Source organism: Mustelus asterias, chromosome 1 (genome assembly GCF_964213995.1).
Source record: "Mustelus asterias chromosome 1, sMusAst1.hap1.1, whole genome shotgun sequence".
Taxonomy (NCBI): domain Eukaryota; kingdom Metazoa; phylum Chordata; class Chondrichthyes; order Carcharhiniformes; family Triakidae; genus Mustelus; species Mustelus asterias.
The window spans coordinates 116,473,028-116,495,295 of record NC_135801.1 but is presented as its reverse complement, the minus strand read 5'-3'; the positions used below and the strand labels follow the sequence as shown (position 1 = coordinate 116,495,295).

Sequence of the window (22,268 nt, the reverse complement as noted above, 5' to 3'; positions counted from 1 at the left end):
GATTGGAGAATAGCCAATGTTGTTCCTTTGTTTAAGAAAGGTAGCAAAAATAATCCAGGTAATTACAGGCCTGTGAGCCTTACATCAGCGGTAGGGAAATTATTGGAGAGGATTCTTCGAGACAGGATTTATTCCCACTTGGAAATAAGTGGACATATTAGTGAGAGGCAACATGGTTTTGTGAAGGGGAGGTCGTGTCTCACGAACTTGATCGAGTTTTTCGAGGAAGTGACGAAGTTGATTGATGAGGGTAGGGCAGTGGATGTTGTCTACAGGGACTTCAGTAAGGCCTTTGACAAGGTCCCTCATGGCAGACTGGTGCAGAAGGTGAAGTCGCATGCGATCAGAGGTGAGCTGGCAAGGTGGATACAAAACTGGCTCGGTCAAAGAGAGGGTAGCAGTGGAAGGGTGCGTTTCTGAATGGAGAGCTGTGACAAGTGGCGTTCCTCAGGGATCACTCCTGGGACCTTTGCTGTTTGTAATTGGAGGAAAATGTAACTGGTTTGATTAGTACGTTTGCGGACGACATAAAGGTTGGTGGATTTGCGGATAGCGATGAGGACCATCAGAGGATACAGCAGGATATAGATCGGTTGGAGACTTGGGCGAAGAGATGGCAGATAGAGTTTAATCCAGACAAATGTGAAGTAATGCATTTTGGAAGGTCTAATACAGATAGGAAATATACAGTAAATGGCAGAACCCTTAAGAGTATTGATAGGCAGAAGGATCTGGGTGTACAAGTACACACGTCACTGAAAGTGGCAATGCAGGTGGAGAAGGTAGTCAAGAAGGCATATGGCATGCTTGCCTTCATCGGCCGGGGCACTTAGTTTAAAAATTGGCAAGTCACGTTGCAGCTTTATAGAACCTTAGTTAGGCCGCACTTGGAATATAGTGTTCAATTCTGGTCGCCACACTACCAGAAGGATGTGGAGGCTTTGGAGAGGGTACAGAAAAGATTTACCAGGATGTTGCCTGGTTTGGAGGGCATTAGCTATGAGGAGAGGTCGGAGAAACTTGGTTTGTTCTCACTGGAGCGATGGAGGTTGAGGGGAGACCTGATAGAAGTCTACAAGATTATGAGAGGTATGGACAGAGTGGATAGTCAGAGCTTTTTCCCAGGGTGGAAGAGTCAATTACTAGGGGGCACAGGTTTAAGGTGCGAGGGGCAAGATTTAAAGGAGATGTACGATGCAGATTTTTTACACAGAGAGTAGTGGGTACCTGGGACTCATTGCCGGGGAGCGGTAGTGGAAGCAGATATGTTAGTGACTTTTAAGGGGCGTCTTAAGAAATACATGAATAGGATGAGAATAGAGGGATATGGTCCCCGGAAGGGTAGGGGGTTTTAGTTAAGTCAGACAGCATGGTCGGTGCAGGCTTGGAGGGCCGAAGGGCCTGTTCCTGTGCTGTAATGTTCTTTGTTCATAGTGGGAGGATTCGAGTACAGGAGCAGGGATATCTTGCTGCAATTGTACAGGGCCTTGGTGAGACCACACCTGGAAGACCGTGTGCAATTTTGGTCTCCTTGTCTGAGAAAGGATGTTCCTGCTATAGATGGCATGCAGCAAAGGTTTACCAGACTGATTCCTGGGATGGCGGGACTGACGCATGAGGAGAGACTGAGTCGGTTAAGATTATATTCGCTGGAGTTCAGAAGAATGAGAGGGAATCTCATAGAAACCTATAAAATTCTAACCAAGACTAGTTAGGGTATATGCAGGAAGGATTTCCTGATGGCAGGGTAGTTATAGAGGTTTACAGCATGGAAACAGGCCCTTCGGCCCAACTTGTCCATGCCACCCTTTCTTTTTAAACCCCTAAGCTAGTCCCAATTGCCTGCATTTGGCTCATATCCCTCTATACCCACCTTACCCATGTAACTGTCTAAATGCTTTTTAAAAGACAAAATTGTACCTGTCTCTACTACTACATCTGGTAACTTGTTCCAGACACTCACCACCCTCTGTATGAAAAAAGTGCCCCTCTGGACACTTTTGTATCTCTCCCCTCTTACCTTAAACCTATGCCCTCTAGCTTTAGACTCCCCTACCTTTGGGAAAAGATATTGACTATCTAGCTGCTCTATGCCCCTCATTATTTTATAGACCTCTATAAGATCACCCTTCTATGCTCCAGAGAAAAAATTCCTTGTCTACCCAGCTCTCCTTATAACTCAAACCATTAAGTCCCGGTAACATCCTAGTAAATCTTTTCTGCACTCTTTCTAGTTTAATAATATCTTTTCTATAATGGGGTGGCCAGAATTGTACACAATATTTCAAGTATGGCCTTACCAATGTCTTGTACAACTTCAACAAGACGTCCCAACTCCTGCATTCAATGTTCTGACTAATGAAACCAAGCATGCTGAATGCCTTCTTCACCACTCTGTCCACCTGTGACTCCACTTTCAAGGAGCTATGAACATGTACCCCTAGATCTCTTTGCTCTGTAACTCTCCCCAACACCCTACCATTAACTGAGTAAGTCCTGCCCTGGTTCAATCTACCAAAATGTATCACCTCGCATTTATCTAAATTAAACTCCATCTGCCATTCATCAGCCCACTGGCCCAATTGATCAAGATCCCGTTGCAACCACTATGCCACCAATCTTGGTGTCATCTGCAAACTTACTAACCATGTCTCCTATATTCTCGTCCAAATCATTAATATAAATGACAAATAACAGTGGACCCAGCACTGATCCCTGAGGCACACCGCTGGTCACAGGCCTCCAGTTTGAAAAACATCCCTCTACAACCACCTTCTGTCATCAAGCCAATTTTGTATCCATTTAGCTACCTCACCCTGGATCCCGTGAGATTTAACCTTATGCAACCACCTACCATGCGGTACCTTGTCAAAGGCCTTGCTAAAGTCCATGTAGACATCAACTGCACTGCCCTCATTTACCTTCTTGGTTACCCCTTCAAAAAACTCAATCAAATTTGTGAGACATGATTTTCCACTCAAAGCCATGCTGACTGTCCCTAATCCGTCCTTGCGTCTCTAAATGCCTGTAGATCCTGTCTCTCAAAATACCTTCCAACAACTTACCCACTACAGATACGAGGCTCTGTAGTTCCCAGGCTTTTCCCTGCAGCCCTTTTTAAACAAAGGCACACCATTTGCTACCCTCCAATCTTCAGGTACTTTACCTGTGACTATCAATGATTCAAATATCTCTGCTAATAGACCCACAATTTCCTCCCTAGCCTCCCACAATGTCTTGGGATACACTTCATCAGGTCCCGGGGATTTATCTACCTTGATGTGCTTTAAGACTTCCAGCACCACCTTCTTTAATATGTACACTCCTCAAGACATCACTATTTATTTCCCCAAGTTCCCTAACTTCCATGCTTTTCTCAACAGTAAGTACTGATGAGAAATATTCATTTAGGATCTCACCCATCTCTTGTGGATCCGCACATAGATGACCTTGTTGATCCTTAACAGGCCCTACTCTCTCCCTAGTTACTCTTTTGGCCTTTATGTATTTGTCGAAGCTCTTTGGATTCTCCTTTGCCTTATCTGCCAAAACAATCTTGTGTCCCCTTTTTACCCTCCTGATTTCTCTCTTAACTCTACTCTTATACCCCTATACTCTTCAAGGGATTCACTTGATCCCAGCTGCCTATACATGGCATGTGTCTCCTTCTTCTTCTTGACCAGGGCCTCAATATCCTGAGTCATCCAGGGTTCCCTACTTCTACCAGCCTTGCCCTTCACTCTGAGGAATGTGCTTACCCTGAACCCTGGTTAACACATTTTTGAAAGCCTCTCATTTACCAGATGTCCCTTTGCCTTCCCACAGACTCCCCCAATTAACTTTTGAAAGTTCCTGCCTGATACCATAAAAATTGGCCTTGCCCCAATTTAGAATTTTAACTTTTGGGCCAGACCTATCATTCTCCATAGCTATCTTAAAACTAATAGAATTATGGTCACTGATCCCAAAGTGATCCCTCACTAACACTTCTGTCACATGCCCTTCCTTATTTCCCAAGAGGAGGTTAAGTTTTGCCCCCTCTCTAGTCGGGCCATCCACATACTGAATGAGAAATTCCTCCGAGATACACTCAACACATTTCTCTCCATCCAACCCTCTAATACTATGGCTGTCCCAGTCAATGTTGGGAAAGTTTAAATCCCCTACTATTACCACCCTATTTTTCTTGGAGCTATCTGTAATCTCCTTACATATTTGCTCCCCAGAATCATATTATTGTAAATAGCTGGGATCCTAGTACTGACCCATGTGATACCCCACTAACCACAGCCTGCCATTTGGAGAAGACCTATTTATTCCTACTCGGTTTTCTGCTTGCCAACCAATTTTCTATCCATTTCAGTACACTACACCGTCAATCCCATGTGCTTTAATTTCACACATTAATCTCTTATGTGGGAGCTTCGTCAAAAACCTTCTGAAAGTCCAAATAAACTGTACCAACTGGCTTTCCCTCATCAATTCTACTCATTACATCCTAGAAAATTTTCAGATTTGTCTATCATCATTTCCCTTTCATAAATCCATGCCACTGTTTTTCAAGCGCTCTACTATTAAGTCTTTTATAATGGACTCAAGCATTTTCCCAACCATCCACATCAGCTGACTGGTCTATAATTCCCTGTATTCCCTCTACCTCCCTTTTGAATAAAGTTAAAGTTTATTTATTAGTCACAAGTAAGGCTTACATTAACAGTGCAATGAAGTTACTGTGAAATTCCCCTAGTCGCCACTTTGGCGCCTGTTCGGGTCACTACATCTAACCAGCACATCTTTCAGACTGTGGGAGGAAACCGGAGCACCTGGAGGAAACCCAGGCAGACATGGGGAGAACACGCAGACTCCACACAAACAGTGACCCAAGCCGAGAATCGAACTGGGTCCCTGGCGCTGTGAGGCAGCAGTGCTAACCACTGTGCTACCGTGCTGAATAGTGGGGTTACATTAGTTACCTACCAATCTATGACAGCATAAGCACATAAAACACTGACAATTACAATGCTCAACATAGCAGGTTCTCTGTAATTTCCAATTCATGACACTATCAGCTATAATTTAATGGTTGTGACTGTAAACGCTTACACCCCAAGCTCTAAAATATCCTGTCACTTGCTTCCCTCCATTTCCTCATTTAAGGCTCTCTGCTTTTGGCTACTATCTCACAGCTCCTTGGGTAAAAAGCCATTTTTCGATTCTGCCTTTGTGCAGTGATTTGAACACTAAGTGCCATATGAACACAAGTGGTTGTGTGCTTTAGCAACATTTTAAACCCATATATAAATTTATAGAAGCCTGTACTTGTACTGATTTTGTAGTTAAATATTTTGAATTTTAATAATATGGTTCATCAGATTTATTGCATCATTGTTACCTAGTCTTTCCTCCTGTCTAGCAATTCGGTCTTGAAATGTCTGAAGATCTTTGGCTTTCATAGACAACCGATGTTGCGTTTCTGCAAGAGACTTCTCCAGGTGTTCATTCAGCAACCTGAAGTATTGAAATAATACAGCCATTTGTTAGTAAGGATCATCTACGGATACCTACAGAAGTGTCGAACAGTTGATACAGCACTGTATGATTTGTCTTTGAATTTGGGAAGTAGTCCTGTGTTTAGCTACAAGCAATGGTACCTCCTGATGCATGAAATCATGCTGTCATCTTTAAGTCATCAACCTGATTTACTTTCCTTCCTTCAGCTATCTTTCCCTAAATGTATTGGGAATGTATTGGGAAATGGAGTGCTTGTGTCCAAACATTTTGTGGCTCCTGTCCATCCATTTGCCATATCAACAAATAAGTCATGCAATATGTTAATTGCACACCATGCTGAATATATTTTGTTTTTCAATGACATTCCACATTTATTGAATGTTTACCTTTAGGGTGGCTAATTTTTTCATTCATGGGACATAAGCGTCGTTGGCTGGCCAGCACTTTATTGCCCATCCCTAGTTGCCCTTGAACTGAGTGGCTTGCTCGGCCATTTCAGAGGGCAGTTGAGAGTAAACCACATTGTTGTGGCTCTGGAGTCACATGTAGGCCAGACCGGGTAAGGACGACGGATTTCCTTCCCTAAAGGACATTCGCGAACCAGATGGGGTTTTCGGGCATTGAAGTAGGTCTAGAGGTAGCAAAGTCATGGATGATGATTTCAGTAGCAGATGAGCTGAGGTAGGGTGAAGTCTGGTGATGTTACTATAGATGGAGAAGGATATTTTTAGTGACCAAATGACTATAAGGATGCAAGCTGACCTTGGGCTCAAATATGTCACTAAAGTTGTGAACAGACTGGTTTAATTTCAGACGGTTATCAGGGAGACAGATGGATGAGGTTGGTTGCTAGGAATGGAAGTAGCAGGTCCAGAGACACTGGGTGGGACCTTATGACATTTGGGTCCAAAAACGTGTCACAATCCAGCTGTTGATGCCTTGCTACCTGCATGGTATTATTGGAGATGAAAACTGTTCAATTTAAGACAATAGGCAGAACAGGCACCAAGGTGGTTGAATAAGAGAGCCTGCAATCATGTTCTGCTGGCAACCCCGCTGAGAAAGGTGGGGAGCTCTGATAGCAGGCAGGATAATGCAAAGGTGTCACAAGATACAGGGGCCGTTGCAAGATGTGTAAAATTGTTAAAATGATTTGTGGCCATGGCTGCATCTAGCCAGAAGCTCCAACAATTTGCTCAATACTTCTTCTCTAGTTACTGACATTTTCCTGAGTTGCTCCCTCCTTTTCATTTCCTGATTTACAGCTATTTTTGGCATGTTACTTGTTTCCTCTATAGTGAGGACGGACATAAAATACCTGTTCAATTCCTAACCAGCACGCCTTTCGGACTGTGGGAGGAAACTGGAGCACCAGGAGGAAACCCAAGCAGACACAGGGAGAACGTGCAGACTCCACACAGAATGTGGTGGAGGCGGACACACTGGGAACATTTAAGACTTATCTAGACAGCTATATGAATGGAGTGGGAATGGAGGGATACAAAAGAGTGGTCTAGTTTGGACCAGGGAGCGGCGCGGGCTAATTGTTCCTTGTTTCTCGTTTCAAGGCTTCATTCTATGATCATCTTGCTGGTGCCAGTACAGAGCGAGACTGCGGATAGTTGGGAACCTGTCTCGGGGGCAGGGAATTCATATGGTGTTCGTGGAAGTGGAAATGACTAGGGTTGGGAAGCATTTTCCGATCAGGGCCATTGTGATCTCCTGGACTCGTTTCGATCGCCTCAGGGGGTCGGAGAGGAATTTCCCAGATTTTTTTTTCCCCATATTGGCCCTGGGGTTTTTCACTCTGGGTTTTCGCCTCTCCCTGGAGATCACATGGTCTGGAATGGGGGGGTGGGGGTGAGTTAATAGGTTGTAATGAACAAAGCATCGTAGCTGTGAGGGACAGCTCGGTGGATAGGATATTGGTATGTAGATAGGCTGGAAAATTGGGCGGGGATCCTGGATTCAGGATTCAATCCTGGACCGGGGAGCGGCGCGGGCTTGGAGGGCCGAAGGGCCTGTTCCTGTGCTGTATTGTTCTTTGTTCTTTGTGACCCAAGATGGGAATTGAACCCAGTCCCTGGTGCTGTAAGGCAGCAGCGCTAACCATTCTGCCACTGTGCCACCCATGTGATCTCTTTCCCCCATTATTTAGTTCAAAACCCTCTCTACTTCCCTTGTTATGTGGCTCACTGGAAGACCAGCCGCAGCACGGTTCAGTTGTAGACCGTCCCAACGGTACAGCCCCCACTTTTCCCAGTGCCCCACAAACACGAATCTGTGAGCCTCAAGAGAGTTTACAATCTTTGAGCCATGCATCCATTTAGCTAATCTCATTTGCATCATTTTGACTGACAATATTATAGCCATAAGCTGCAGGAATACTCATAGCTTTTGATGGGAACTGATCTATTTTTTTCCTGAGAGCGGAGATTAATGGAGAGCTCCAGGTATGATTTGGTCTAATCGAAAATCTCTCAACAAAGTCCAAACCTGGATTATTTCTCAGATCTGTAACAGGTATTATGAAGCAAGAGTTGATTTTGCTTTGATTTAATTGTGCACAAGAGAGATAGCCTTGTACAAATTAAATGATTCTTAACCATATTCCCAACATTTTTCAGTCATCTGCCTCAGCATGAAGAGCTGGTCACGATTTACATTCGTTTTGGGAGTTACACTGACTTTCCAACAAATTTCCACAGAGGTCTTTGTATTCGATTCAGAAACATCATAATAAACACCGTCAGTGGCACACCGCCATTTGCATTCTTACATTCCTCTCTGTTCCTGCTGGCATAACGGAGTCATTGTTAATTTCCAAATTCTTGTTTGTCCAGAATGGTTGGATAATATAATAAAACTCTTTCACCAGCTTACTCCATCTCATCTTCATCGTTACATTTTTCCAGCAATAATTCATCATAATCAGGGCAGCATGGTGACACAGTGGTTAGCACCGCGGACTCACAGCGCCAGGGTCCTGGGTTTGGATCCCAGCTTGGGTCGCTGTCTGTGTGGAGTTCGCACCTTCTCCCCGTGTCTGCGTGGGTTTCCTCCGGGTGCTTCGGTTTTCTCCCACAGTCCAAAGATATGCGGGTTAGGTGCTTTGGCCATGCTAAATTGCCCCTTAGTGTCAGGGGGACTAGCTAGGGTTAGCATGGGGTTATGGGGATATGGCTGGGTGGGATTGTGGTGCAGACTTGATGAGCTGAATGGCCTCCTTCTGCACTGTATGATTCTATGATAAAACTGGGGCTTTCCCTTTCCTTATCTGCCATCCATCTGCTCTACTTCTCCCATTACCTCATTTTGCATGAACAGAGATATATTATGATATGTGAAAAGGAGAGCTTATGAAGCTTGTGTTGGCTTCACATTTTTGTGGTGCTGAGATTGGCTACACAGAAGGTCGAGACGAGACTGGGTGCTTTTACAGCCTGCTATTGATGGAGGATACAGAGCATCAGTGTGAACAGCTTTGAAGTAATTATCTATGTGCAATAAAGCATTTTCCAGAATAAGTTGAATGTACATTACAGTTGAAGATTTGCATTTTGAGCAGGTGAACTAATGGATTCCAGCTGGTAAAAAGGCACATAAAACCCTAGAGCCATGAAGGTGGAACTTTGAGAAAACATAAGTACAGGAGTCGCAATAGGTAGAGATGTAAGTGTGACAACAGATTCTTGTGATAGCTAAGGTTATCTTAATCATGACCAATTTTGTACAAATGAACATCTTGTAGCTACATTTCATATCTGAACTGCTCATAGATAAAATGATCCTTTTGCAATTTTAGTAAATATTGTCTTTGAGTCAGTTATTTGAGCGCAGGATGCAGTCCATTGAGACATGTAAAGAAATTATTAGCTGTGGAATTAAATTTAGTGAACGTATCATCCACATCCACATATTTTGGGGCGGCACGGTAGCACAGTGGTTAGCACTGCTGCTTCACAGCTCCAGGGACCTGGGTTCAAATCCCGGCTCGGGTCGCTGTCTGTGTGGAGTTTGCACATTCTCCCCATGTCTGCGTGGGTTTTCTCCGGGTGCTCCGGTTTCCTCCCACAGTCCAAAGATGTGAGGGCTAGGTTGATTGGCCATTCTAAATTGCCCCTTAGTGTCCCGGGATGCATAGGTTAGAGGGATGTATGTAGGGATATGTGGTTAGGACCTGGGCGGGATTGTGGTTGGTGCAGACTCGATGGGCCGAATGGCCTCTTTCTGCACTGTAGGATTCTATGATATCGAAAATATGTGAGAGATAGGTAGGAGGTATTCCATCAAAGACATGTTTCTTATGGAAGCCAATGAAGATGATTGAGAGAGTTGGTCCTTGAGGGATCCCATGGCAACACTACCTACCTGGGCATTCATGGCTTCATTAAAAACTGAACTCAACTCTGTTGAGTCGCCAAAAAGTTCAATGAAAACTGATTCATGCAATGGTGTTGGGTCCAGATCAACATGATATAGTGCTTCAGCACAAATATCTATGGCTTTCTTAGGTGGAACATTGGTGAATAGGCCAGTAATATCAAATGAGCACATGGACACAGCATTGTTATTGGTATGGCTATTGTAAATGTGAAGGAATCCTTCATTGTGTCTCTGGAAAACTTCCTCAAAACTGGTTGTAACATTTCCCTATCCCTTTGGCCTTACATGTCTTACTGGGCTTCATCCTGTGCTCAAATTCATCTTTGAAATTGAGCAGTCAAATAATCAACATACTAGTTGAGAAATCTGTCAGGGGTTCTCTACCACGGTCTATTGCAAGCCTATTGCCACTGGTCAATATATGTCTTGGGATTCCTACAGTTCCACAGTAGCTTTATTGGTGGCAACCCTGTAAATAGGGCCCGAGCCATTTGGTCAATGTGCAGGTTTGATGCTGAAACAGGGGTGCACCAATGGCATTCTGTAGGATAAAGGCCACTCGAGGACAATCCAAGAAACGCTGACCTTGGAGGCAACACACTTAAACATGAAGAAATTTTTAAAAACTCTACTAATCAGTAGTATCATGAACAAAATCACTGGCATCTATGTTTTTCATGTAAAGTTGAAGAACTATCAGGCCAAAACACATTTATTTACTTCCCTGAATATTGATTGACAGTGTAAACTGAAAAGTGCAGTTGACTGCGACACCCTTTGATCAGTGTCACTGAAACAAGAATTCACAGCACTGACTGTATGAAGCAGGAGCCATTATATCTGCATGTTGAACAGGATGTCAATGTCAAGTTTCCTCACAGACCCACTCTACAAAAAGCAAATTAAAATGATGCATAGTTTTTCAACATATGAATATCATATCACAAAAATAATACCAACCTAATTGAATTCATCTCTGCCTTCTTCTGAGCAGCATCGTCACTGGCCTGCAAGAGCTTGTGTGATTGACACTTGGTCTTTTCTTCAAGTTCTGCTATATCTTCCATTTGTTTTGCTAATTTCTTCCTGAGGGTGAAGCATTCATTATCAAGCTGCGCAAAAATAAAAACAGAAAATACACTGTAACAATCTGCAGCTATATAGTTCTTTTCATGTTAAAAAAAAAACACCAGAAGGGGGTTCAGACGCATAAGAAGCCAGAGGAAAAGAGTTTCAGGGACCAGGGAGTTGTAGAAAATTACAAAGATAGAGAGAAGCAGGGTTATGAAGGGATTAAATACCTCTTGAGCTGTTAAATTTGGAGCATTGTGATCCACAGTGGGTCAATGGGGGCAAGGCTGATGCAGGATCGGATATAAGCAACTGAGTTTTTGATAAGCAGAAGGAGGGGAGGTGCTGCCCAGAAGAGTATTGAAGTCTGACAAAGGCTTGGAAAATTCCAATAGTTGATGGGCAAAGATTGAAGCAGAGATGGAAATAGGTGATCTTTGCAGTGAACAGGATATGGCTTTTGTAATAATTCAATGAAATCATAGCACAGGATTGAAAAAGGAATTTGCATCGTAAGCAGCAGTAGAAATGGGAGCAAGGAGTAGATGATCTTATAGACAAGATGAACTTGCAGAGAAATGAAAAGGGCTGGGGGAGAGGAACAAGGACACTAACTTCAGTTTAGAGCATGGAGAACCATAGAACCATAGAAAATTACAGCTCAGAAACAGGCCTTTTGGCCCTTCTTGTCTGTGCCGAACCATTTTATGCCTAGTCCCACTGACCTGCACTTGGACCATATCCCTCCACACCCCTCTCATCCATGAACCCGTCCAAGTTACCACTTTATCTGGCAGCTCATTCCACACTCCCACCACTCTCTGCGTGAAGAAGCCCCCCCTAATATTCCCTTTAAACTTTTCTCCTTTCACCCTTAACCCATGCCCTCTGGTTTTTTTCTCCCCTCGCCTCAGCGGAAAAAGCCTGCTTGCATTCACTCTATCTATACCCATCAAAATCTTATACACCTCCATCAAATCTCCCCTCAATCTTCTATGCTCCAGGAAATAAAGTCCCAACCTATTCAATCTCTCTCTGTAACTCAGCTTCTCAAGTCCCGGCAACATCCTTGTGAACCTTCTCTGCACTCTTTCAACCTTATTTACTTGGAGAACTTGGAGGCTCAGTGACAAAGCTGTTCAGGAGGTTCTTGTACTTGGAAAGGAAAGTGAAGAAGGACTGAAGGAGCCATTTGGTAGTGGAAGAAAGAAGCTGGAGTTTCTTTTTGTTCTGCATGATGATCTTAAAAACAATGATGCGAACTATAAAATCATGGTGCTGTTTAAATGGGAGCCAAAATAAGTCAATGAGCACTTTTAGCAGGAGAGGTGCCCAATGGTGCTTAATGCGGTCCAGCCAGTTCTGCTAACAGATTTCTAAATCTGTTGTGCCCTTGGACTTGAGGGAGGAAGGTGAAGAAATTATAGTGCTAGGAGAGAGCAGTGGTCTTGCTGTGAATAAACCATCAATGTGGAAATGAGAGGGTGCATCAGCAAATGAATTACTGCGAGCTTCAACTCATCTGCTGGTGAAACCTTTGGACCTCCCTTTGTTACTTCGTGACTTGACTATTTGAACACATTTCCAGCTGGCCTCCCGCATTCTACCCTTAGTAAACTTGATGCTTCAACCTCTGCTGGAGACACCCTAACTTGCACCACATCCTGTTCACCCATCACCCCTTTACTCACTGATGTATACTGGCTCCCAGTTAAACAGTACAATGAGTTTGAAATACTCATCTTTGTTTTCAAACCCCTCTATGTCCTCACTGCTCCCTACCTTTCCAGCCTCAAGACTCTCTGAAATATCAGAACTCTGAACCTCGCCTTTTGTGCATCCCAAATTTTAATTGCTCCATCTTTGGCGTTCAACTATCAAGCCCTGGAATTTCTTCCTGATGTCTCTTAGTCTCTGCCTCTCATCCCTCCGCCAAGATGCTCTTTAAAACCTATCTCTTTGTCCAAGGCCTTATACCTTCTTATCTGGCTTGGTGTCAGACTTTAATGCTTCTATGAAGTGACATGGATTGTTTTTATTATGTTAAAGATGCTATATAAATACAAGTAGTTGTTTCTGAACAGAGCACTTTTCATTATCGTCACTAAGTTGTTTGCAATTATGTGGTATATTTAGTAATGCAAGCCTCAAATTCCAATCAATCCCAATTGGTGGTACCTGGCAGTTGCAAATACTGCAATAGTCATGGAGAAAGTCAAGTCCCTATTGATTTGACATGGCACTTATTTTTTAACCTGTAGCAGCAATGTCTTGTGGCCATTTCATCTTGATGCTCCAAGAAAACTATTGCAACAGCAAAAAAAGCAGGTAAGAAAAATACTTCAATCAAATTGAAATGTTAATCTAGTGGCACTAAGGCACACTGCAGATGAATAAAAAACATTTTGGATCATTTCACTGTTTTTAAAAATCTTTTAGTAACATCTGCAATCATTATGTTTTGCTGAGGCAATTTTAATTAATCTCAACCATCATGCACTCAGGCGAAATGCTAAAATGAACTGTCTCTCATCTCTCTGCAATGCTGCAGATGGAATTTTGTATTTTTCATCAATATCTCAAAATCAATTCAATGTCCTTTTTGATGCTTACTGCACTTGTTGCCCTATGGGAATGGACTCAAACAAGGGATAAAATATTTTCCAATCATTTTGTTGAAAATACGTTTTGCAAATACATCTAATTGCTGAGGTTTGAGAATATAAATGTTACCAAAATGTATCTATTGTTTATCAATGCTCACATCTCGCTGTTAATAGAATATGTAAATATGTCACCACTTAATGATGAGGATCAATGTTCCCTGTAAAGGGCATGCCCAAAGTCCCCATTCCACATAAGTCAGCCTCTCTAAGACGATGTGCATGCAGAGCCACAAGGAGAAAAAATTAAAAAGGCTTGAATAAATCACCTGGGGACTAAGACTTTCATTTTAATGTTTTAAATAAGCTCTTTTGATCTGATAAGTTGCACCCCATGGTTTAACAAAAGAGCTGTTCTGAAAGGCTCGAGGCCGTTCCCTTTTGGAATTAGTCCCAAGCAATCCAGTAGCAAATATATAACTGGGCTCATGGATTTTGAAGTCAGCAATAAAATTAATGATTCTGCAAAATGTGAAATAAAACAACAGTGGTATATCACTTTTCTGTCTTATTCAATTAGGAAAAAATGTTCAGATGGAAAATACACTCAATATCTCCCTCCCACCTCTCCCCCCCCCCCCCCATCTATTTGGCTAGGGCTAAAAAACAAAAAAAAGTGCAATCACATTGCTCGCTATGGTCTACAGGCTACAAACTAGTGGGAAAGATGGAGAGGAAAAACTGGGCATAAAAATTACAGAGATACAAAATTATGGAGTAGTTATAACAGCGGACTTTCATTACCCAAATACAGCTAGGAGAGTAATGGTGCAAAGGGCAGATAGAGCCAGAGTTCCTAGAGTTGTTCAGGAAAATTTCCGACAGCAATATGTTGTCAGTCCTATGACAAAGGGGGACTGGCATAGTGGGAAATCCCAAAATATTCTAACAGGCATATAAATAGCAAAACGGTGGTAAAGGGACTACTAGTAAGGCCAATTAGGGACCAAAATGATGATCTACACATGGAGCAGAAGGCATAGCTGAATAATTAAATGAATATTTTGCATCCATCTTTATCAAGGAAATAGATGTTACACTTGCCATGGTGAAAGGAGGTAATTCAGACACTGAAGGGTTTAAAATTGATAAGGCAGTGGTACTGCATAAGCTGGCTATATTTAAAAATTGATAAGGCACCAGGTCCAGAAGGGAGGCATCCAAGGATACTGAGGGAAGTGAGTGTGGAAATTGCAGAGACACTGGCTATAATTTGTCAGTTTTCCTTCAACTTACGAGTGGTTCCAGAGGACTGGAGAATTGCAAATGCTCAAAAGAAATGTGGAAGATGAAGTTCAATGTGGAGAAATGTAAAGTGATTTGTTTTGATAGGAAGAACATGGAGAAAATATAAAGTAAAGGGTACAAATCTAAAGGGGGTACTGGAGTAGAGGGACCTGAGTGTATACATGCATAAGTCATTGAAGGTGGCAGGACAGGTTGACATTGCAGTTCATAAAGCATACATTATCCTAGACTTTAATAATAGGGACAAAGAGTTCAAAAGCAAGTATGTTATGTTGAACTTGTATAAACCACTAGTTTGGCTTCAGCTGGAGTTTTGTGCTCAGTTCTCAGTGCCATACTTCAGAAAAGATGTGAAGGCATTGGAAACAGTGCAGAAAGGATTCATGAGAATGAATGATTCAGGGATGAGAAACTTCAGTTATGAAGATAGATTGAGGGAGTTCGGAATATTGTCCTTGGAGAAAAGAAGGCCGAGAGGAGTTTGATAGAGGTATCCAAAATCATGAGAGGTCTGGTCAGAATAGATACGGAGGTGGAGTTCCAACTCATGAAAGGATCAATAACAAGAAAGTACACGTTTAAGGTAATTGGCAAAAGGACCAAAGGCAATATCAGCAAAAAACATCTTCATGCAATGAGTGATTGAGGTTCCTTCACGGTCGTTGGGTCATAATGTTGCAATTTCCTCCCAAACAGCACTATGGGTGCACCAAACACCAAATGGATTGCAGCAGTTCAAGGCGGCAACTCATCACCACCTTAAGGGCAACTAAAGATGAGCAATAAATGCTAGCCTAGCCAGCAATGCCCACATCCCATTTAGTAATTTAAAAAAGCACTGGAATGCACTGCCTGAGAGTGTGACAAGGACCAATATGTAGGGTTATGAGGAAAAGGTGGGAAAATGTTAATGTTAAAGTTTATTTATTAGTCACAAATAAGGCTTACATTAACACTGCAATGAAGTTACTGTGAAATTCCCCTAGTCACCACACTCCTGTTCGGGTCAATGCACCTAACCAGCACGTCTTTCAGACTGTAGGAGGAAACCGGAGTACCCGGAGGAAACCCATGTAGACACGGGGAGAACATGCAAACTCCGTATAGACAGTGACCCAAGTTGGGAATCGAACCCGGGTCCCTGGCGCTGTGAGGCAGCAGTGTTAACCACTATGCCGCCCCTAAGTAATTGCTCATTTGGAGAGCCAGTGCAGACATGATGGGCCAAAAGGCCTCCTTCTGCACTGTAAAAGTAACATGATTCTGTGATAGCTTCTCCAGTTGTGATTTTACTTATCAGTTAAATGTTTGCATTATTGAGGCTATATTCTATAAAACAATTAGTAAAATGCTGCAATTTAATCTCAAAGATCATTTAAGTTATACTGTTATAGTTCATATTGCATTCTATATCAGCTTTAATCAGTTATTCCCAACCACCCACCACTCTATATATAACAGATGTTTTTCTAAGTGGCCCCATACTGCATCAATTCTGTGTTGATGTATTCAGACTGCAAAATGTATTTAGGTTATCCACAAAACCATCATTAAGATTGTTGAGATACCTTTACTTACTTCGCAAGTTTTAGTTTCTAACTGTGACATATTCTGTTCCATCTGCTTTGCGTTAATATCAGCTGTTTCAAGGATGCTCTAGTAAGGAAATGCATTTTAAATTCTTATTATGTACACTCTAGGAAATCAATCTTTTAATTACTTTGTTTCAGAAAGAAGTTACTCATTGAAATGTAATCAGTCATTGACAACTATTCTTACTTAACAGATACCTCCACTTTAAAACATTTCTATTTTTGGTATCAAATTCTGAGCATATCAAAGGGATGTATAGTAGATACAACACGTGATGGTTCCTCTGCTTTGCCTCAATAATATGCCTCGGCCTCAAAACTGCACTGATATGGCACTTCCTGTTAATCATGCTAGGCATTGTACAATCTCGCAGGAGGGAGATCTTCAGTCAGTACTAAATGAGGGGAAATTTTTTGAAGGGCCCAATCCCACCAACAACTGGTACAGACCACCTTTAAAGATGGTCTATTTTCACTTCAATACTCTAGGTTGGATTTCAACCAAGTGCCTATTTTAGTCTGAAATCCAGCTGCCAATTGGGAATTCACATTCCTAATGTGCAGCAGAGCTTCTGAAGCATCAGATACAATCAAAAGTATCCGTAAGGGGCAGATGATGGTAGAGCAGAATGATCTGTGGTGTCCACAGTAAAAATTTATTTTTCCAACAGATCCAATCATAACATTTCTGATATTTTAAGTGGAGGAGTTTAATGAAATTTTTTAAAAACTATGAAACGTGGAGAAAATATACGAGAGACCTTTGCAAATGCAAAATAACAATGTTAAGAGACACATCGAGCGGAGCAGGCAAATTGATGATCATTCGACAAAGCCAAAGCTGACATGTCAAAAAAATGCATTGCACACTGGTGAGAATTGGTCCCTCTAGTGGCAATAAATGTTTGTCAATTTAACCACTTCAAAAACAAGTGAAATGATCATGTATTGTCACAATTCAAATAATTAAAACATTAAGTATTAAAAAAAGTTGTTTCACGTCGCCACTCTCAAGTTTTGATTAATTAAATACCTTCATTCTCTCTCTCAGATTTTCTTTCTCGGCTGCTAGTCTCTTCAGATCTGCTTTAGCTTCATCTCTTTCTTCTTCTATACGCATTTGGCAGATTGGTGAGATTAGCATTTCCTTTTTTAATTTATTCAATTCATCTTGATTCTAGAAGTAATTCCCATTTAAGGCAAGTAGGAGAAACAAATCACATTTTGCAGCAGATTTCAAATAATTTAAATTAAGCTTGTTTATAGGCGAGCACCATAACCAGCACAGAGTCCAAAACGCAGCTGTCTTTGTCCTAACTCGTCCTGCTCCCTCTCATACCTGTGTTTGTTGGTCTAAATGGACTCCCAGTTAAAAACATCTTGATTTTAAACATTTAAATGTTGAACATCGAAAATAATACAACACATTTTGAAATGCTTCCTTAAAAGAGGTCTTACATGGCAACACATTCTAATCTGTTAAACTGGAACGTGGCTGCACATACAAGTGTGAGAGGAAATGAAAGAATGACAAGCAAACTATGATATTAGCCACAAACATGGAGGGGAGACTTCAACATGGCCCACGCCTTGTAATGGGACAAAGGAATGTATGAAATGATGCTTCTCTGATCTTCATTTGCTGCCACTCGTTACGTGCAGCCTTTTCCAGCAAGCTATGGAAATGAGACATATTTTAGGATCAGAAACGCTAAACACACGGGTAACCCAAGTAGCCACCATCACAGAAGCAACTTTTGAAAGGCCATTGACTTGTAAGATTAATTCTGCTTCTCGCTCGCTCACATGGTCTGGAATGGGGGGGTGGGGGTGAGTTAATAGGTTGTAATGAACAAAGCATCGTAGCTGTGAGGGACAGCTCGGTGGATAGGATATTGGTATGTAGATAGGCTGGAAAATTGGGCGGGGATCCTGGATTCAGGATTCAATCCTGGACCGGGGAGCGGCGCGGGCTTGGAGGGCCGAAGGGCCTGTTCCTGTGCTGTATTGTTCTTTGTTCTATAGATGCTACCAGACCTGCTGAGTATTTCCAGCATTTTCTGTTTTTATTATATAACCATCTGTGTACATGTGAACATATGTTGGCAGTGTACTTAGTGTTTGTTGTGTACTGATTTTAATGGGACACAAGGCAAACACATTGACATAGTGGAAATATAGAATGCCACAGTGAAAAATGGGCATACTTGTGCATTTGGAAAATGTGGACCAGTTATTCGAGTGCTGCCTATTCCTTCCTTGTGAAGCTTTACCAAGCTGATAGTGAAGCGCTCGCTCCAAGATGCATTCTAAGCATCGTTGTGCAATTAAGCAACAGGTCACCTTCTGAAGACTAAGTTCTCCCTCAAGACCCAGAATTGCTTTATACTTTCAACCACCTCTATCTCGTTACTTAAGACCTGTTCTTGACTGGAGAATGAGTCCAAAAATGTCCACTTTATTATGCTTCATTGGATGAAGCTATCTTAATTTGTGCCTTTGCTGGCCATTTGATCTCTCCACCCAGAACAACTTTAAGGATGGCCAGCTACCCTTAAAAAGCTGATGTCAGACTACCCGCTCGAGTCTCCAATATATTGTACACTGCTCACTGGAACACCACAAAGTCATCTTAATCTTGAACCTTGTGTACTTCAAAGTGTGTGTGTGCAGTATCCAAAGTAGAGTGCTACAGTTGATACTGTGCTGGCGCACTGGGAGTTAACACAAGCCAATGAGCACAGTAATTATAGGATTAGGTGTATTTTAGGATGTGGTTTAGAGATTTGGATGAGGTGAATGCAACAGATTTGTCAGGTTTCAAATCTGCTGCAGCTGTCTTTGATATTGTTGTCAAAATTCATGAAAAATAATAAAGAAAAACTTATTTTGATTCAATAACCTGCAGAGCATAATGAGTACGATGACAATGTACATCAGCTATTGCATTCTAACCAAAGCTTTTGCAAGGTGAATGCAGGGAAGGATGCAAGTCGGTAAAGGCACAGCATCAACAATAAGTTATTAAAGCACAGCATAATGAGAAAAGTGACAGAGGTGAGGCATGTTTGCTGCTGTGTATTTGGAAGGTGTATGTGGTTTATTTTAGCTTGGCTGATTCAAAAAGGTCAAATTTCTAGTATTGCCCAGCTAAGTGAGATCTGGTGGCATTCAACACATTGGTTAACTTCCCATCTTTCCCTGCTTTTTCCCTTTGGAACCCTGCAGTGCCTGGTTACAAATAGTTCCTCCCTATTTCCACTACCCCAGTAGACAACCTTGGGCCTCTCTTTCTTCCAACAGACCTGACAGCCATTATGGAATCATCAAACTACTCTCCCTGCAGATAAGGATATACAACACAAAAACAGGGCATTCAGTCTAACCAGTCCACGTAGCATTTGTGCTCTACTCAAGCATCCTCTGGGGCTTTTCTCATTGAACTCTATCAGTCTAACCATCCATTCCTCCTAATGGAAAGCTCCTAATAAGAAGGGTTTCTGATGTCTGGACCTGCTACAAAAATAATTCAGATTCACAGAATCTTTACAATGTAGGAGGCCATTGAAAAAGGCCAACTGCCACACTGCAAAGCAAGTACAAATCGTGCTCTTCTCTTTCCTTCTGCATTCATGCAAGATTAGAAAATCCAAGCACAAATAAACACTGATCACGACCATTCCAATGGTGATATTCGTAGAGTCCAAAAAATCCAGAACCTTGGTATTCCACAGATTATGTTTTATTGATGGCATCTATATTTGACTTTATAACCTTTCAAAACATACTTCAAGACAGTCACCTGGCTTTTTTCTTAAACCAGAAACAACTAATGCAGCATTATATAGATTTAATAAAGACTGCATAATCTATTTTTTGCTGTTTTGTACTTTCTGCATCAATGTACATTATTTTTTGTTATATCCACATTAAATTTAATTTCACAACATCGAAGCTGTGAGCACGTGTGCTTTAGACTATTTTATTGAGGACCTACCTTTACAGAGCCAAGAGTAAAGATACACAATATGCAACACCAAAAATCTATAAGTATAAAGATGGGTGCTTGATTTGTCTTAAAGCCTTGAATACTGGACAGTTTATCAAGTGTCTTTTTCACAAAGCCTAAATTTACTTAGTATCTTTAATCTAGCTTCAGGTACAGGTACCTTTTTGAGATTGTAATGCAGATCCATTTGAAAATGGTCCACCGCAAATCCTCTACAGGGTCACACTCATTGAATAAATACTTTTCTATGTAGTATGACAAATGAAAAACTCACAATTCATTCTTACTCGATTAATACCTGTTCATAAATCATAAGCAATTTGTCTCGTTCTGCTGTCACCATCTTGACATTTGATTGGATTTCTGCCATGTGCTGCTCAAAATTATCTAGCACGGATTGTAACTCATCCCGCTCTCTGATAGCCTGCAACAGCTCAGAGCTGAGGCTACTACTCTGAGGAAGAAACATAGTTTCCCTTTAATACATTAAAACTAATATTCTGTCAGTAAGATTTGTAAAATACTTTTAAACAAAGTGCATGAACAGTAAACATACAGCATTTCAATTATCAACTGCATGAACTAATGCAGCAATATTTTAAAAATTCACCTTTTTGTTTCTGAGGCCAGAGCCCCTGTAAAACAACACAAGGGTCTTTTCCTGTACAAATATTTGTTATTCAATTAAACAAAGAACCCAAATGACATGATGAGCCGATTGGCTCTGTCGCTATAACTTTGTATAACAAGTACAAGTAGTACCATCCTTCAAACAGTTCAACTGGAAGAAACATGTCCTCGGTATTTTATCAATAAACGGGTGCATCACATTGTTAAGAAGCTGGTATATGATTTTGGTACAAATGCACAGAAATAATTTTAACTGATTAAATGAGCGAACAGATTAGACAGACATAGCAGGGCAGTGATTTGCCATAGCTGCAGCATGTGGGAGTTTCTGGATAGCAATCCTGGACAACCATATCTGCATCAAGTATCTGCAGCTCGAGGAGCTTCACATCAGAGCTGTTGAGCTGAAGTCACAACTGAAACACTGCAGGACATCAGGGAGGTGGAAGGTCAAACACAGTCTGGATGGCTGCTTTGCGGAACACCTCTCCTCAGTCTGCAAGCATGGTCGCGATCTTCTGGCTCTTTGCCACTTTGCTCTCAGGCTCACATTCTGTCCTCAGCCTGCTGTAATGCTCCAGTGAAGCACAATGCAAGCTTGAGGAACTGCACAGGCTTCTTGACTCAGCATTAAGTTGAACAATTTCAGATTATTAATTCTGTCTTCCATTTTGTTTTTTACCAAGTGCCAGTCTGTATCTTGTATCAATGATTTTGCTTTCAGACAGAGCTGTTCACTATTCTGCCACTCATACTCACTCTGGGCAAAAACTTTGTTTCTTTGCTACAACAATTAGCACTCCCGTTGCTATTTAAAAGACTTGTCTTGGTCTTATAACCTGCTGGTTACAAAAAGAATCCTCTAACCCTCATGTCCCCTCACCCTCCACACACTCCCCATGCCCCACATGTTACTTTGTGCCCTTCACCCACACTCCATGTCCTCTCATACTCTCCATGTCAAGCTATTCCCCTTACAGCTTCCATGACAAATTATGGCACTTTCAAGCTCATTCACCCACTATACAGTTTGCATAAAACCAATGACCCCATAGTGACAGTAGCGTGCATTAAAAAAAGCCTTCTTAAAACTTCATTCATTAAAAGTTTTTAACTACAGCCTAACTGAAGTGCCAATTACCCAGATCCTTTAAAGTG

The 22,268-nt window shown here is 41.7% G+C and overlaps 1 protein-coding gene across 1 annotated transcript in view; it reads right to left on the bottom strand.

Annotated features, from left to right (window-relative positions):
• cep135 (centrosomal protein 135) overlaps window positions 1-22,268 on the bottom strand; it is a 106,905-nt gene that overhangs the window by 28,729 nt on the left and 55,908 nt on the right. Inside the window, exons 12-16 of the mRNA XM_078217396.1 lie at window positions 20,779-20,934; window positions 17,505-17,648; window positions 16,458-16,535; window positions 10,858-11,009; window positions 5,393-5,508 (exon numbers count right to left, since the gene is read on the bottom strand). Coding sequence (XP_078073522.1) covers window positions 5,393-5,508; window positions 10,858-11,009; window positions 16,458-16,535; window positions 17,505-17,648; window positions 20,779-20,934 — 646 coding nt within the window. The remainder of the gene's footprint in view (window positions 1-5,392; window positions 5,509-10,857; window positions 11,010-16,457; window positions 16,536-17,504; window positions 17,649-20,778; window positions 20,935-22,268) is intronic.